The following is an 18,035-nucleotide window of genomic DNA, read 5'->3' as shown; positions in this document are numbered from 1 at the left end:
GGTCAAAGCTTTCGACTCGGTCAAGTGACCATGGCTGCTGGCGGCCCTGGAGGGGTATGGGATAGGGCCCAGCTACATTAGGTGGCCGAAGATGTTATACAGTGCGCCATTAGCCAGAGTCCGAACGGGGTCAGTGATATCCGAGAGATGGCAACTTAGTAGAGGCACCAGGCAGGGATGCCCCTGGTCCCCGATGCTTTATATCCTGGCCCTGGAGCCCCTTGCAATATACCTCAGGCAACAGTATGATCCGATAGGCATTGAAGTGGGGGGCGAACGACACCTGATATCTTTGTATGCTGACGATGTGCTGCTGTACTTGAGGTACCCGGAAGAAAACCTCCAGTATATCGTGGAGGTGATGGAGAGGTATGCAGGACTATCCGGCATAGCGGTGAATCCTCAGAAATCTAGCATTTTTCCGCTGGGACGCTACAGGGGGACCCCTGTGGGACGGCTACCGGTGTTACAAATACCATGGTCGGTTAGCTCCTTCCGGTACCTTGGGGTAGACGTGTACCACACGGTGGAGGAAGAACATAGGCATAACACCGAGGTAGCAATTAAGAAAATCGAGAAATGTATGAATTTCTGGGTGAAGTTGCCCCTAGCAATGATGGGTCGGGGTGCAATGCTTAAGATGGTGGTCCTACCTAGGCTCCTGCATTACTTTAGTAATATCCCATACATGATACCTAAGAAGTTCTTCACTAAACTGAACAGCATGTGCAGAGACTTCCTGTGGCACGGTACCCGAAATAGAGTGGCGCTATGGAAGCTACACAACATCTATGAAAAAGGGGGGATCAAACTGCCTAATTTTGAGGTTTATTATGTGGCGAGCCAGCTACAATACATGGCCAAATGGCTCTCGGATGATGTGACCCCCGAACTACGGCTGTTCGAGCAGGATTGCGCCCCATTCCACTTGAAAGAGATGAGCTGGCTACCTGAGTCAGAAATGAGAGGGTGCTCGGAAATGTTGGTGCTTGGGTGTAGGATGTGGCGCAGGACATGCCGGATGATGGATAACCCATCCCCATGCTCCCCGCAGGTACCACTGGTTGCATTGGCGGGTGCAGATGTGCAGCTGCGGGTGATTATTAGGACTCACTCAGAATCGGTGGGGTTGGTGACGTTGGGAGACATGTGGTAGGATGGAACCATTAAGGCTTTTGATGTGCTTGGGGAGGAAACCGGGCTACATGTGGGCCAATATATTACATATCATAGAATGGTACGGAACATTTTGAAAACGTGGCCTGAAACAGTACTGCAAGAAGAACCAGACGTTATCATGGCAATTTATGATATATCGGAAGGGGGGCATGAGATTTCTAGACTGTATGAGATGGTGATGACTAGGGTCGGGAGGGAGTTGACACGATTGAGATTAGACTGGGAAGAGGAAGTGGGAGCCCCGATGGAGGATGGGATGTGGGAACATGCCCTAGGATACCATAAAAAGGTGTCGAGGAATGCGAGACTAAAACAAATACAATTGTATGTAACGCACAGAGCACCTGTGCGGATATCCAAGTTTGTAAATGCTGGAAGACAGGCATGTCCCAAATGCGATATGGAAAATGCTGATATGACACACATGTTTTGGTCATGCCCAGTGATTGGGTGTTTCTGGGGTGAAGTGGCTCAGAAGTTGACTGAAAAGGGAGTTACGATTGTCATAGACACTGCCTGGGCCTGTTTGCTGGGAGGGTTCCCCAGATCACAGAAACTTAAACATGTTGGGAAATTGAAAGATTTGGCTTATGTGCTGGCTAAGAGAAGGATTGCCATGGGTTGGAAAACATGTCACAAGCCGCGGATAGAGGTGTGGTGGAAGGAGTTGCAGAAATGGGCGGAGGCTGAAACGATGGTCTGGCAGGAGGCGAGTAACGTAGGGGGGGGGGGGGAGGAAGCCGGTTCCTTGATGGCATGGAGATCATTAATAGCAGAATTATTTGGAGCGCTGACAGAGTCTGCAGGAAGTGAGACCCCGCCACGGGCAGCGACTACACAATGTGAGGCGTAAATAGGCTCATGAGGGGGGTGCGGAAGGGGGAGCAGTGACCATGATTAAGTAACGAACAATTGAACTGTTGTACAATGCACTGCGTGTTTGGTTTGTATTGTTGTTTGGTTTGGAATTAATAAAATCTTTTTTAAAAAAATGTACTCCTCCTATACCACCCTCTCATGCTCGGACGCGTTCAAGGCCTTCATGAGGGGTCAATGCATCTCCAGATGGGCGCACAAACTAAAGCAGTGGCGCACCCAAGAAGACCAACTGACACATACCTTACAAGCCCTGTAAAGGCAACATAAAGCAACACCAGATCAGCAGAGCCTCTTACAGCTGCGCAAATCCCACGCGGACTTCAAAGAGGTCACGACCACTGGAGCCCAAAAATCCTACTCAAGCTGGACTCAAAACTACTACTTGGATAACGATAGACCCCTGCACCTTATGGCACTTGCCCAGAAACAAAGACAGACAGCCACGGCAATGACCTCCATACGAGACGGGGAAGGGAACATAATTATGGGGGATGAGTGCATCAACTCCAGATTCACTGAGTTCTACGCACACCTCTGTGCAAAGCCAGAAACACTCCCTCAGCAGGCAATGCAAAGATTCTTGCTTTCTATTCATTTGCCCAAAATCACCCGGGCCCAATACGAGGCGCTTGACACCCCTCTGACCGTGGGTGACATCCGGCGGCCAATCCACGCTCCGAACTCTGGCAAAGCTTCGGGCCCCGACGGGATCCCGATTGACTTGTACAAGATCATGGCCGACGATATAGCCCCTAAACTTCACACAGTATTTTCAGAGGCAGCCGAAGGTGGCTGCTTACCAAAGTCGATGATGACTGCTAATATAGTGGTATTCCACAAGAAAGGGAGGCCCACTAACAAATGCGGGTCATACAGACCAATTTCCTTGATAAATTCCAACACCAAGCATCTTGCGAAATGTCTGGCCGAGAAATTAGAGGCGATGTTGCCATGTCTAGTCAACGAAGACCAAACAGGATTCATTTGTAAACGGCACTCGGGGGGACAACGTACGCCGGCTCCTACACGTTGTAGCGGACGAACCGGGACGAGAGCACTCAATCCTCACAATCGACGCTGAGAAAGCGTTTGACAAAGTTCAGTGGGACCTTGTGTTCCTCGCTCTCGCAGACTTTGGCCTCCCCCATCCATGATCGGTCTGATCCGTCTGCTATATGCAGACCCTGAAGTGACGGTAACCACCAACGGCACGCGTCAGTCCCCTTCGCCCTGTATTCAGGCACACGCAAAGGCTGTCCACTATGCCCTATCCATCGAACCAGTAGCTGAGATACTGCGGTCAGACCGTAGGTGGCAGGGGCTGTGGAGAAGTGGTGCGGAACATTGAGTCTCCCTTTATGCTGATGATCTCCTGTTATACATAGGGAGCACCCACACATCCCTCCCCAGAGTGAGATCTCTCTTAAAAAAATACGGACCGATGGCCAGCTACCGCATCAATTTGGCCAAATCAGAAATCCTACCGATTCAGCCGGACATCCTCTGGGATCCGGGGGGTGGTGTAATTCAGACTGCAAACAGACCATATCAAATACCTGGGGGTTAACATTAGCACACACGCCAGGGACCTTCGAGACCTCAACTACCCGCACACGATTGAGCTGATCCACTCCGACCTCACGAAACGGGACACCCAACCCCTATCCATGACCGGCAGAATCAATGCAGTCAAAATGAACTTGATACCCAACTTATCTATCTGGCGATGATGCTACCGTGCACCCCCAGCCCGAAGATGTATAAAACCATAGATGCCCCAATCTCGAAGTTTATTTGGCCGGGTAAAAGTGTGTGCATTCGCGTGGGTATCCTCACTGCATCTAAACAGGATGGCAGCCTTGCGCTACCGTCATGGAGGAGCTATTACATGGCAGCCCAAATATTCTGGGCCAAACCTTGGCTCAACCCCGACGACGGCTCCATCTGGAGGGCAATGGAGATGGCGATAATGGCCCGCTCTTCCCAACTGGACGTCCTCGCGACTTCCCTAGCAAAACTATCGCTACAGCTAAAGGCACACGCAGTAGTGGGGCCGACGGTGACCCAGTGGCACAGGCTCTGAGCCCAACAGGGCATAGACACCAAAGTGGCACCTACATGGATGTCGATTAAGGGCCTCCTCTCACTCGACCACATACCAAGTCTACACGCACTACAGGATACCCATTGGGCGCGGGTGAAAATACTTGATTTATTTGACGCCCCGAAAATAAATACCTTCCCTGAGGCCGCTGAACCACTGGCCCTACAAGGGGGACACTGGCTACAATACGGCACAATCCGCGCCGATATATCAAGGCACACCAGGGAGAAATCTCGGCAAGCATCTCTGGCCCCCTGCGAACTAGAACTCGAGCACCAGACAAACACCCACACGCGACTACGTACTTTCTACTCCATGGCCATTCCGAACAATGTGGGGAGGAACTCTGCTCTAGCGGAAGCCTGGTCACAGGATCTAGATACCCCGACAGAGACGGGGGACATGTAACAGTTTTTGCAATTGTCCCAGGAATGTCAGTGAACTTAAAAAACAGGGAAATCCAGTTCAAAATCATCCAACGCCTATACCACACACCGTCCAAAATGGGACTTTCACCCTCCCCCCATTGCTGGCGTGGCTGTGGAAATATTGGCACCATGGGATATATTCTGTGGTCGTGCCCTAGGGTAAAATCTTATTGAAGAATGGTGCAAGGTCTCATGACCTCCTGCATCCCAGACGCAGATATTCCACAGACCCCGGAAGAGCTATTATTCGGGGCCAACCATAAAGACTGGCACTCCAACACATTAGCATGCAAAACCCTGAAACTCACTGGTGTTTGCAGCTCGCAAATTGCTGATAGTGAACTGGTTGCTGCACCGCCCACAGAAATACAATTGACCGTCTTTCTGTCCAAAATGGGCCTCCTGGAGAACAGCGCACACAAAAAGAACGAACCCAGCCAGGGCTGAACTAACAGGAAAATTCTGAGACCTCTTTGTCCCCCTCGTATCCCCCCCGAGGAGCCCACTTCCCACAGGAGTGATTTGACACCACACCCCCGATAACATGACGCATACGCTATGAGCATGCCCACATGCCAATTCGGTCACAATTACATACATATGTTAAGAATCACCCTGGATCCTGATGTAGGTGTAGTAGGATTAGTAGTTAATTGTTGGGGGAAGGAGGGAGGGGGAGGGAAGGGTTTGGGAATAGAGATATTTTTGTTTGCACATGGACTCGTGCCGGGTTGGCTCAATGGAAGATCACGTTAAAGACTCCCTCTCAAGTTCATCAGGGAAGGAAGATTGACCCCGGGGGGAGGCTCTGGACTAGTGCAGGGTAAAGTGTTCCCTTTCTTGTTAACATCATGTACTGTATGTGCAAGAACATTTTCAAAAACAGAAATTACAACCAAAAAAAGAAATAGGACATTGAGGTGCTCCATGGGCTCTGTTACCCAGTCAGTTCGACTCAGCCCATCTCCACCCATTTCCTCCCCTGGTGATTGATTGAGTACCACAAGTCGGTTATAATATCTACATTGCTTATTACAGCACTTAGAAGCTATAGGAATCTTACATGAAAAGCTATAATATAGTAGCCATTGCATTGTTATATCTATTCTATTATAGACTTTAATAATAGCTAGCCTAATTATATATATAATTCTGATATTTGGGTATAGTGTTTACTGCAAAAAACAAGGAGTTGTATAAAGTTGGTCTCTGGACTAGAGGAAACAGTCAGAATTTAGTTGAAATTCCAACATCACTAATAGGTGGCGTGTTAGCCAGAATTATTGTATTACATAGGATGATATATGTGTTTCATGGACTGACAAAAATCAGGCGACAAACATAAATGCACTGCTGCTCCAGTTGCTTCGGATAGCGGGGCAACCAGAGTTGGAAAGGCAATACTTAAGCTACAGTATGAGCTAATTGTGTGGGGGCGTCTGCAACCCAGCACTTTAGATGTTTTGGACTGCCACGATTCCTCATCACTGACCATGCTGGCAACTGTAGTCCAAAACACCTAGTGAACCAAAGTTTGCAGAACCCTTAGCTGAGCTGCCCTCTATGCAGTCTCTTTTCACAATATATGCCGACTCCTTGCAAAGATAAGGAAAACGACATTGTCACTAGGTTACAGAGATCTCTGATACTACCACAGCCCTGTATTATCACAGGATCAGCTTTGCAGCCTTCTAGCGCTTGCCATGGTGATGAAAATATGTGGTGAAAATATGCCGGGAGTTAAACAGTTGGTTAAATACCTTGGTTAGGAAGTAATATACATAGGTACGTTTGGGGGTAAGTGGCACAAAGGTGATGGGAAAGGTGGGCAGATGCGAGCATGGTGGGAGGGTATGAGCTGGACACTAAGTAATTCTCTTCGATGAAACAACATAGACCCCCCAGGAAAATGCAACCGTTATTGAAGTTAATAGGCTGATTAACATGCATGAATTACTAGAAATGTTCTCCATATAACCTTGTTTTTGCATTTTAAGGAGAGGTAAAGTAGTCTTCTTCCAAGCAATTGCATTCAGTTGTCTGATGGAGGGAAAAATATGAGCTTGGATCTTGGAAGCTGTTCAAGCTGGCAATTCCTCTTCCCTAGTCTTAGCATACCAGGGCCATCAACAGATAACAGATTTGCCCACACGTTCCCCGGTACCACAAAGCAATCTTGCATCGTTGCTGCTGCAATATAAATCAAAATTAAAGACAATTTTAGCCACACACCACTGCATGGGAAGCAAATGAAGGTCCATTTACTTTCACATTATTTTTATTGAAACGCAAGTCAAAGTACCTAATCAAAAGTATCAATATCATCCCGAGAGAAGGGCACTTTGGGGCAGCTGTCGAAATGGCGGCGTTTGCCCCCCCACATTGGAAAATACCGATAAAATGCAATGAAACCCATTATGACTCTAGGAAACGCGTGACGGGAACACCACCCTGGCGTGGTCCCGTTTGCATGCGGTACCCACCTACCATTAACTAAAATTGCATTTTAAATTGCATGTAATAACCCACTCACCACTATTCGCACTCTAAATATGTGTCTGAGAAAATTAGATAATAGGTTTTGCTTTTTTGAATAACCAAGTTCTGTAAATGGACAAACGTATTTAGAAGACTGATCTTGATAACTATTAGGATCTTTGTAAGTGCACAGGAAATATTGAAAATTATTTGCATGGAAGCCTTTACTCACGTCATTATAGCGTTGAAAAAATACCTAATGGACAAAATGTGTTGTCTAATTGTTTTTTTAATTATTGCTTTAAGATACTGAAAACATTTATTTTTCATATTGTATAACATTTACAAATCAATATATATTTTTCAGTCCATTCAAAACAAACACACAATATATTTTTTCATTAAAAAAACGTTTATTTGTATCATCTATAATTGGAATAGGATACAAGTGTTAGAGTGCATGATCATCATATTTCGGGAATTGTGCAGTTTTTAAAGGAATACATAGGGAGGTTGAGCAGTTCCTCCTTCTTAAAAATAAAATCCCCACTGCTTCCTCGTTAATTACAAATCCCATTATGCAAAACAAATTCTAACTAGAAAAATTGAGCTCTGCTGGCTTTCTCAACTGCTCCCCCCTCCCCTTTTCGTTTTAGTAAACCATACATAATGCAACTGATTGTGCTGATATTACATTTAAAACTGTATACATTCCTGAAACAATCTATGAAGGATCGCACGCTGCATCATCCTCAAGAAGGCAAAGCAACTAACCCATCAGCCCAAGTGCCATCTTTTTAAATGAAACATTTTATTGTATTTGTATGCATTAATACAAACAATCTTAGTATTGTCATTATCTGAACTTCTTTGTCTCGGTGATGGCTAAAAAGATGCAACTCATGTGCTTCTTTACCATTTTCTGATTTCATCAAAGGGTCACTAACCTGTCAAGGATATAAAGCGGAATTTGATTAGCACCTCTTTGTCTTAAAGGAAAGCGCAAATTAAAATTGTTTAGTGAACAAAGTGCAGTTATCGAACATAGGAGGCAAAATACAATTTTAATGATTTGATAGCCACCAGCTGCTGGTACTAGCCCATTTGTTCAAGGCCCATTTGCGCAAGTTTTTTTTTGCATATTTAGATCGAGGTTATGTTTAGGTATATATTAAAATGGGGGGATTTAGAGGGTGTTTGGGGTCTCCCCCTGCTTTTTTGTGGTGAAATGTGTAAAAAAACTATTTGAGAAAACGGGTCTCTAACCAATTTTCTCGAGCAAACACTGTAGAACCCCTGCTGCTACTTAACTTGAGCTGACTTCTGTTGCCAATGCTGCTCAAACTGCAGTTCATTTTTATTAAGTAAGAGCAGTGAGCAAAATGGAAGAGAGGGCGAATGAGAAATACACTGAGAAAGGCAGAGAGAGAGGGATAGAGAGGAAGATGGACAGAAGTCATTTGATTAATACACTATTAATGTGTTTTTTCCTTCCCAGGTTAATGGAACAAAGTTTGCTGGATGATCATGTAAAAACCCAAGATCTGCCTCACATTGTCTTGACTGTTGGCAGAAACCCATTTGGTTATTCCCTAGCTTGGCAGTTCTTTAAAAAAAACTGGGACACATTTGTTCAAAAGTAAGTAACTCATATTGGTTTACATTGTTTCTATATGTTCAGAGTAAAGGCTATAGGTTTTACTGGGTAATACTGCATGTGATGGGGTAGAAATTATATTAAAACCTAACAAATGAAAGAGTGTTCAAGCTATGTTTGAATTAGTCACACTTCACCAAAAAGTTAACTTTGTGAATTATCTGAACACTTTCATATTAAGACATCTACGTCACATTGACAAATCATTGCTGTCATGCCGAGTGCTCTGCCTGAGCGGGATTGCATGTCAGTACCATGTTCTCGTAAAGGCACAGTGGCCCTGCAACCCCCTATATGTGACAGGGCATCAGACGACCAGAGAAGGCTGATGTCACTACAGGCAGAAGGAAGCACCCACAAGCGCCACCTGCTAGGAATCCATTGGGGCCTATGATTTGTCGGCCCAGTATATACAGAACGGCACCTGATAGGGGTCCTAATCTGAGCGCTCAGCATCTCCTATTGGGTGTATGTGTATGGAGACAGGTTCTTGGGGATAGTGTGTGTGTGTGTGTGTGTGTGTGTGTGTGTGTGTGTGTGTGTGTGTGTGTGTGTGTGTGTGTGTGTGTGTGTGTGTGTGTGTGTGTGTGTGTGTGTGTGTGTGTGTACGTGTGTGTGTACGTGTGTGTGTGTGTGTGTACGTGTGTGTGTGTGTACGTGTGTGTGTGTGTGTGTGTACGTGTGTGTGTGTGTACGTACGTACGTGTACACTTAACTGTGAATATGTGTTGTCAGAAAGACAAGACAAAATACCACCACAGCCACAAATAGGTTTCATGAAGAGGGTCTATATTACGGGTTCCCTATTACATGGGACTAGTGTTTGAAAAGAAGTAGTGGAACTATGTTCCCTGCTGGTCTGCACCCACTCCACACAAAGCACATCACCACGGACCCTCCCACACACAGTACAAAACCCCCAAACACATGCACCTGCTGTTTAAGGGTACGTTCAGTGTAGTGCACTGAAAGTGCAAGTTTCAACTTCTTCCTACACTTTTATTTTAAAACAAAACCATTCCAGAACGGTTTCTTTTTAAAATAAAAGTATAGGAACAGTAAAACTTAATTTAAAAAATGTAGTGGAGCACCGCTCCCACTCATTTCGACCACTGCATGGGACAGAGAATACACAGAAGATGTCCACAACTGATGTTAGATCTTAAAACTCAGAAATGCTTCATTACTTAAATCACTTCACCCTTTGATTCCCCTTAGGGCACAACAAGTATTTTGCTAGGATGCCGTTTTCCTTGGAATTTATTGATGAAATGGAGTAACTGAGACCACCCCATGGGGGTCTCTCTTTCTCTGCTCCTGGTATGTCTGCCAGGTAGTGGTACCCACAAGGAAGATCAAGTTTTCCAAGTCAGTTGGTATCGATTCCTGAGATAAAGTTTCTGATAACAATAATCTGTCCAGGTCTCTCCCCCATGGCGCACACAGTCTGCTCCTACACAGTAAAGTCTCTATCTCTGATTACATTGGTCCAGGTCTCCCTGGCATCACTCACAGACTCTTATATGGAAAAGCCATTCTGGTAACTAATGTCTTGGTGGGTGAGTGGTCTTTCCCAGGCAGCCACTGGCTGGATAATACCACTATGTTGTTTCAGGCGATCTCATTGTAGCTCTAGAATTCTTTTTAAGCATGTAGCACAGGGTTTCTCAGATGTGAGGTGGGCCCAGAAGGTGGCAAGTTGCTTAACAGGATTCTAGTTCACCTCTCTGCCTTAGGGTCCTGAATCTAGATCCTCCTCTTGCGTTGCTCTTTGCCTAGCTGATGTTCGATCGTACCTAAGAGCTTGGTGCTGAACCCCATGACTAACCCCCAAACTGACTTATAAAACGTCCTAAATGCTTTGCCTTGTGCTCGATTCTCCTCCACCAACAAATAGACTTCTGTTGTCTTACCTGCTACCTGGCACTCTCTCTGCATGTCCAAGAGGCTTCCCATGTCACCCTCTCTCTTCCTCCTCACCCTTTTCAACTGCCCCTCCCCACCTTCCATTCTTCTAGTAGACTCTTATTTTTTTCTCTCTGGCACCAACAGCTCCCCCTGCACCAACAACTCCCGTTCTCCAGCATGGGGTCTGGCATGGATTCACATGCTCATGAATATTCCCCATTCGTCAGGCTGGGAATCCTAAGTAAAAGAAACAACTGTTTCACTTTAGCTTGAAAACTGTATTTCTCCTCGAAATCAATCACTGTCCTTTGGGTCATACTGCCCTGTCCAATGACAATCCTCTCCCTAAGCTCCAGCCTTGGAGGCCATCTTCTAATTTTTACCACACGCTTCAGTGCTCGGAGTCCTCTTAGTGCTCTTGGGGCAATTTTTTCATATTTAAAGTTTTTGACAAATTTTATTAAAGTTTTTGACCGATTATTGTCTAATCTTTCGAGCAGAGGTCGACGACTGGCAGCGGGGACCCGCTGTCGGCAAAGATCATTATACATCGCATATCTTTCATCAACTTTCTAGAAGGCCCGGGCTTGGGCCTACTTGGCGCCTTTCCAACATGACTGAGGAGAAGAGATGCCTTTTCAAACTCTGCGTGAAATGTGGATTGAGGAACGTGTGCGTTGAAGATCAACACCATACATTTCTGTATTGCCTGCATCTGGATCATGATGAGGAGGGATGCGAGGTCTGCTGTGGATTTTTGAAAAAGACAAAGAAGGATCGCTACAGCAGGCCGGCAGCGTGGCTCAAATCGGGCAAGGCCTCTGACTCTGCTTCTGGGCATGGTCCTGCTTTCCCCAGGACCAGCCGGTCCCACGAACAAACTCCGTCAGAAAAGAGGTTGAGATCCTTTGAGGACGCACCACCCTCGGGGGTCCAAAAGAAGGCAAGGTTGCACTTCTTTGATCCCACCGGGTTTGCTGCTGCTGTAGTCCCAGCTTGGGAAGGACAAGGTCGCCATCACCAACCACTTCTACGACGAACCTACTAGTGAGGGGCGCCCCCTCTACGAGAAAGTCCTTGACTCCTTCAAAACTCTGCTTACCATCGGCGGACAAGTCAACGAAGGAGGGATCCAAAGGTGGCCCTTTTGCTGCCCCCTCGGCAACACTTTCGGCATCAACAGCTCAACCGGCCAAAACAACTTCATCATCAACGGTCACTACTACGTTGACGAAGGCACCAGCTACCACCCTGTCGATGACTCTGTCGACAACCACTTCTTCTTCGTCAAAAGGAAGGCTGGCCATGAAGGTGGTGCCCACAGTCACGGCGACGGCCAACCCACGGGTGCTCCACCACCACGGTGTGAAGTAGCTGCCGCGACTACGGCGAAGGCCACTGGAATGGGGACAGCAGCTGCTCCTCCCCAGAAGTCTCCAAAGAGGAGAAAGGGTAAAACTCCTACGGACCCCAAGAAGGGTACGGAACCACAGGCTTCCCGGACCGGTACAGATTTATACGAGCTCCGATAAGGGTGAAGACAATCTGTCCGTAGACTATTATTCAGACCACGAAGGAGGTCGGGGACCCGTGTCTGTAGGTGGTCACCACGAGGCGAGCCCGGTCCTCCACCTCACCATGAGAGGCGTACACCTCAGTCCAAGGACATGTCTTTGGACATTCTGACCACGCTGCACACCCTTGTATCAGAAATTCAACAGAGACTGCCGCCCACACCGGGCCCTGCTCCATCTAGGAGTCCCCCAAGACCGCTTCCCGGAAGCCCTTCCCGGCGCAAGCGCAGGTCTGAGGACCCTGCTGGTTCAAGTCTTTAACCGACACCACTTCCACCGGCTCCACCTCGGGACTTGACTCCGACTGGGGATCCTGCCACGCGCACGGACAAAGGCACGGATACAGCAGCTATGGCGATGGACACAGACAAAGCCGATGACTTTGTACCAGCTGACGGGGAACCAATGGGCGCGGTTAACCCGCACAGGGCCTCTCCGCCGGATGAGGTCCGCCCCTTCCATGCGATGATGTGCAGGGCCTCTGAACTTTTCCAATTGGTGCCGGAGTAGGCGAAAAAGGAAGGATATCTTTACCAATGTCGTGAGCCCAGACGGAAGACAATCGTGTCCGTCCCCTTGCTGGACAATATCTGGGATGACGGCCTGGCCCTAAGAATCTGAGCAAGTCTCCACACAAGCGGGACAGTCTCAAGAAGAAATACAGAGTTTCGGACTTGGCCCCCAAGTGCCTGAGGTCCCAGCCTTCACCTGACTCTGTGGTCTCAGCCGCGGCCCAAAAACCTTCGGCGAACCCGTTATCCTCGTCCATGGTGCCTCCGGACCAGGAGGAGAAGAAGCTGGACGCTGGGGGGAAAAGTATAATCTATACGGCTACCAGCACCATTAAGGCCACTAATGCCCTGGCCATTTTGTCCTGCTATGATCGGGAACTGTGGTATAAACTGGGCCCTATTTAGGACTTCTTACTGGAAGACACAAAGGTTGAAGCTCTGGCGCTGTTCCAGGAGGAAGATGTGGCCTCAGACCAAACCATCACAGTGGCGGTGGACATCGCAGACACCGGGTTCTGTCAAATGGAAGACCATCACCTCCGACAGATGGGTGCAGGACGCTTTCGAACAGGGACGAACCTTGGAGTTCCAACACAGGTGTCCTCGTATTCCCCCGGTGCCTTGACAAGCGCAGCACGTGGCGCAGCTGCTGCAGGAGGTCCACACCATGTTGAGGAAGGGGGTGAGAGAGCCCGTCGCCCAGTGGCTCCGGAGTGTACGCCAGATACTTTCTGGTCCGAAAGAAGTCGGGAGGGTGGAGGCCGATCTTGGACCTGAGACGCCTCGACAAGTACTTTAAGTCCCAGAAATTCAGGATGGTCACGTTGCAGCCTGTGCTCGGACAAGTGGATGAAGGAAACTTCCTGGCATCTCTGGCTGTGGAGGACGCCTACCTCCATGTCCCCATTCACGGGAAGCACCACAAGTTTCTTTGGTTCTTGGTTTAGGGGCAACACTATCAGTTCAAGGTGCTCCCCTTCGACATGAAATCGGCCCCAAGGGTCCTTACAAATTGCTTGGCTCCGATGGCGGAGCATCTTTGTCTGGAGGGCATCCACCTCTACCCTTACCTGGACAATTGGCTCTTCTGATCCTGCTCCCACACTCTGGAGAGCCAGCGTCCAGTGAGGACTGTGAGTCTGCTGACGGATCTGGGATTCTCCATAAATTATCCGTAGTCCTGCTTGGACCCATCGCAGAACGTGCTGTTTCTGGGAGCCCGATTTAACAAAGAAACTTGTCTGCCATCTCCCTCGGAAGAGAGGGTGATAGCCATCTTAGGGAAGGCGCAGAGCCTCTCATCGGCTACTGTTCGAGCCGTCACTGCTGGGCATGATGTCCTCCTACATCAACCTTGTCCTCCTTTTAGACTACAGATGAGGCATCTCCAGGAGTTTCTGGATACGTGGTGGCTGCAAGTCTCAGGATCTTGGATGGACAAGATTGCCCTCAACGAGGAGTTCCGACTAGCAGTAAAGTGGTGGGGCGTGCGCTCTGATCACACACAAGGAGCCTCATTCCAAGTCTCTCCTTACCAGGAGACAGCCACCACAGATCCTCCTCTGGAAGGTTGGGCAACTCGCTCCGGACAGTTGCACGCCAGAGGCCTCTGGCTGCCAGAAGAAAAGACCCTTCACATTAACGTTCTGGCCCATCAAGTCCTTCCTGCCATCGCCATGTTATACATCCGAAAGCGGGATGCGCTTTCCGGCTCTCTCAAGGAAGGCCCAGGATCTGTGACATTGGGATATTCGTCAGGACATGTTTCTCATCACTTTTCACCTGATGGGCATCAAGAACACCATTGCAGACTCGCTCAGCAGGGAGCTATGTTTTTGCCACGAGTGGGAACTTTGCCAGGATCAAGTGGATCTTCTATTCCACGAATGGGGTCAATCCCAGATCAAACTTTTCAGACGGCGACGAATTCCATGTGTCTAAAGTTCGCCAGCAGGTTCCCGTAGCCGAGGAGCAAGCGGGATGCGTTTTCGTTCCAGTAGGAGAAACTTTTCATATACTCTTTTCCTACGTTCCCACTCCTGCTATGAGTGATCCACACACACAGTGTCACTGCAGGATGATACTCATCACTCTGGCGATGCACACCGTCACAAGGTTCTACTGCGTCAACAGAGATTCCAGGGAGGAGTCCCGGGTCTGCCAACCAGTGCTACGCAACCTGTTCACCTTAGGAGAGTCTGTTCCAGGGGGGTTTTACTTCTGATGAGCCTTGCCACCTCCCGTGGTTGTGTATGTGTACTGCTGTGTAATCTTTATTCATGAGCATTTGTATCCATGCGAGACCCCATGCTGGGGATGGAACAAGTTACTTACCTGTAACTCCTGTTCTCCAGCATGCGTCTGGCATGGATTCACATGGGAACCCTCCCTCATTCCCCTCTGTTGCTCTTCTCGGTTCATACTGCCACTTTACGTGCTACCAAATCTAAAGATGGCCTCCAGGGGTGGAGTTTAGGGAGAGGACTGTCATTGGACGGCAGCAGCATGACCCAAAGGACAGTGATTGATTTAGAGGAGAAATACAGTGTTCAAGCTAAAGTGAAACTGTTTTTTCTTTTACCAAGGATTCCCAACCTGACGACACGGAATATTCATGAGCATGTGCATCCATGCCAGACCCATGCTGGAGAACAGGAGTTACAGCTAAGTAACTTGTTCCTTTCTCACCAATGACCCCTTCCCACCAGCTCCCTCTGAACCTCCCAATCCTTCCTGCATCTCCAACTCCTCTGCTTATCCTCTCCCTGCTCAACTACTCCAGACATCCACAGCAGACCGATCCCTGAGCAGCATCTTACAGTAGTATTGTCTCTTTTCTTGGGCTGGGCTTTGAGCAAGGTCTTGCAGCTGAGACAAGTAACCTTTCTCATCAAGGGATTATTTAGCATCCTGTGCATCTGCGCTCACTTTACCTGCATATTCTCCGGTGCAGACCGAGACTTTTTAAAGAGCATTCTGCTATTTTGAGTTTGCTCACTCATACATACAGGGGAAAACTCCAGTGCTGAGCTCCTGCAAGTGGAGCCAGCAGGATCAATCTTTAATCATCCACCAGAGCAGTTAGACTGTCATGAACAGAGTACAACCTGGTAATCTGTAACAATATTGTCACATAACCCCGGCCCCAGGTGTAGTGGGCCTGCATATGTCTGTGTAAATTCCGGAGCTTGATCCTTTTAAAGGCAATTTGCGAATGTGTATGCCATATTGCTGCCCCCTGCGAAAGGCCCCCGATATTGTGAGGGAGACCAGGGGACACTTCAGTAGCACCCATGGACCCCACTTCAATTTCAAAACAGAACACATTTTATCATGCAACCCCATTAAGTTCCTGCTTACTTAATCGCAAAAGTAAAATGTAATGGTGTTCTAGAAATCTTGTTTCTCTGTGTACCTTAAGTTGTTTTGAATTTGAGCAAAGAGACTACAAAATAAAAAAGTCATCTTAACATTACACACATTAATGATGAATTTGCAGTTTAAAACCATGGTCCAGATGAATATAAGATATCACACAAAACAAAGGACAGGTACTGTATCAGTTCAGGCACATGATTTTGTTGTATCTATTATTGTGTTCCCTGTATCTGACCGTGGCCGGAAGAACACTCTCCCTCCAGGGTTTTCTCGTCCTAGATCGTGTTGATGGGCCACCTATCTAACAGGGATAGGAAGGAGAGGAACATTTCCCTAGTACTACAATGAAAATGCTAGTTACTACAACTTACCTACTTTTGGGTGATTGTTCCCCAATTTTTTCACGGTATGGTTAAGCAGTTCACGTGGGACTTGTTTGATTTATGGTCAAAGACCATATTGTTTTTTTTACCCTCCATGAAGTATGCTTGGCTATGCCATGAATTTACGTTCATACAAATTCACCCGCCTCATAAAGCACTAGCCATTGCTTAGTACCTGTCGTGCAATGGTTTTAGTGGGCAAGGATTACTTAAGATTGTGACCTCTCATTGTGTCATGTAAACACAGGTCCATGAACGTGGTTACTATAAAGAAGTGTCTATCTTAATTGGTAGACATTTATTACATTTCTGGTCGACCGGTTTTAATGACTTCATTTATTTCGTCATCTTCTTCAGGACCGATGTCTTAGATGTTATAGCGATCAGTCATTCTCCCGTCAGGTTCGGGGGGACGCCCAGCTCATTCTTCTTTTTCTGTCAAGCAATGCCATTGATGTATTTTATGTATGGTTTCATCCACTTTATAACTGGTGATCTGCTGTTTATCACGAGTAGAAACTAATTCTTCTCCTGTGTCTCACCAAGTGGTGCTTCGAGGCTCCGCCGAACCTGACAGGAGAATGACTGATCGCTGTTAGGGAGAATTCTCAGAAATTTGCTAATTCCTCTCTACATTAGAGACACCCAGCTCTTTTGCTGGACTCTAGGACTTTAATGTTTTGCCTGGAGAGAATGAGACCCTTTTTCCCACTCTCACATGTATTTTAATTTGATTTTGAACTCTGTGTTTATTTTGGTTGTGGAGTTAGACAAACTCCATAGGCATCATCTTTTTACATTGTGTCACACAGCACCTTCAGTGCAGTGGCACAGGGATGTCTTTTAGATTCCCAAAGATTTAAATACCTTCTCTTGGATAAAATACTGTTTCCAAGAGCAGTGGAGTGAAATTGACTTTACTTACATTTGTAACTTTCTAGACTGAGCACATGCGATCTTACAATAGGTTGCTGGATGGGCTACTTAGTATCCCTTTTGTCTAGTTTCTCATGTAACATTTTAATGTTACCGTTTCCTTGATGAATGGCTGGTGGCAGTGGTTTACTCTTAATTACTCTGGTGTGCATTTACCGCGGGCTGCGTTCGCAGCTACAGTAAAGCACCCAAGGGTGTCATTTTTGTCAAAATGGGCCAGGTCTTCTTTTTTCACCATTTCTTTGTGGAAAGGTCCTTCTTGAAATGTACTCTGCACGCCAAACCATGTTTGGTCCCTTTGTTCGTTTTATCTTTGGTGGGATTCACGAGTGAAGACCGTGTCTGGTGGGGGCAGAAAGCAAGGGAGGTGCCAAAGCTCCCTGTGCTTAGTCTCCTAGGAGGCAGGAATGCACTCTTAGGTGATTGGCCAACTGGCTGTTGGCAAGGACAGCCACCCTGCTGGGTGACTGGCAGCTAGGCTGGAATGAATGGGAGAAACCTGCATAAAAGGCAAGGCTTTTTGGCTTGGAAGGCAGAGTCGACCACTGGACGAAGGAATCTGAAGAAGAACTTGAAGAAGAAGCCTGCTGCAACTCCTGGACTGTTGGTTTGCCCGGTG

The 18,035-nt window shown here is 47.4% G+C and overlaps 1 protein-coding gene across 8 annotated transcripts in view; it reads left to right on the top strand.

Annotated features, from left to right (window-relative positions):
• The window catches only part of ERAP1 (endoplasmic reticulum aminopeptidase 1), a 1,074,730-nt gene that overhangs the window by 927,825 nt on the left and 128,870 nt on the right, over positions 1-18,035 (top strand). For all 8 annotated transcript variants that reach the window (XM_069627669.1, XM_069627672.1, XM_069627670.1 and 5 more), the window contains one exon: positions 8,567-8,707. In XM_069627669.1, coding sequence (XP_069483770.1) covers positions 8,567-8,707 — 141 coding nt within the window. The remainder of the gene's footprint in view (positions 1-8,566; positions 8,708-18,035) is intronic.

Source organism: Ambystoma mexicanum, chromosome 6p (assembly GCF_040938575.1).
Source record: "Ambystoma mexicanum isolate Mex_15411 chromosome 6p, UKY_AmexF1_1, whole genome shotgun sequence".
Lineage (NCBI taxonomy): Eukaryota > Metazoa > Chordata > Amphibia > Caudata > Ambystomatidae > Ambystoma > Ambystoma mexicanum.
The sequence above is the reverse complement of the archived record's forward strand: the minus strand, read 5'-3'. Positions and strand labels throughout refer to the sequence as shown.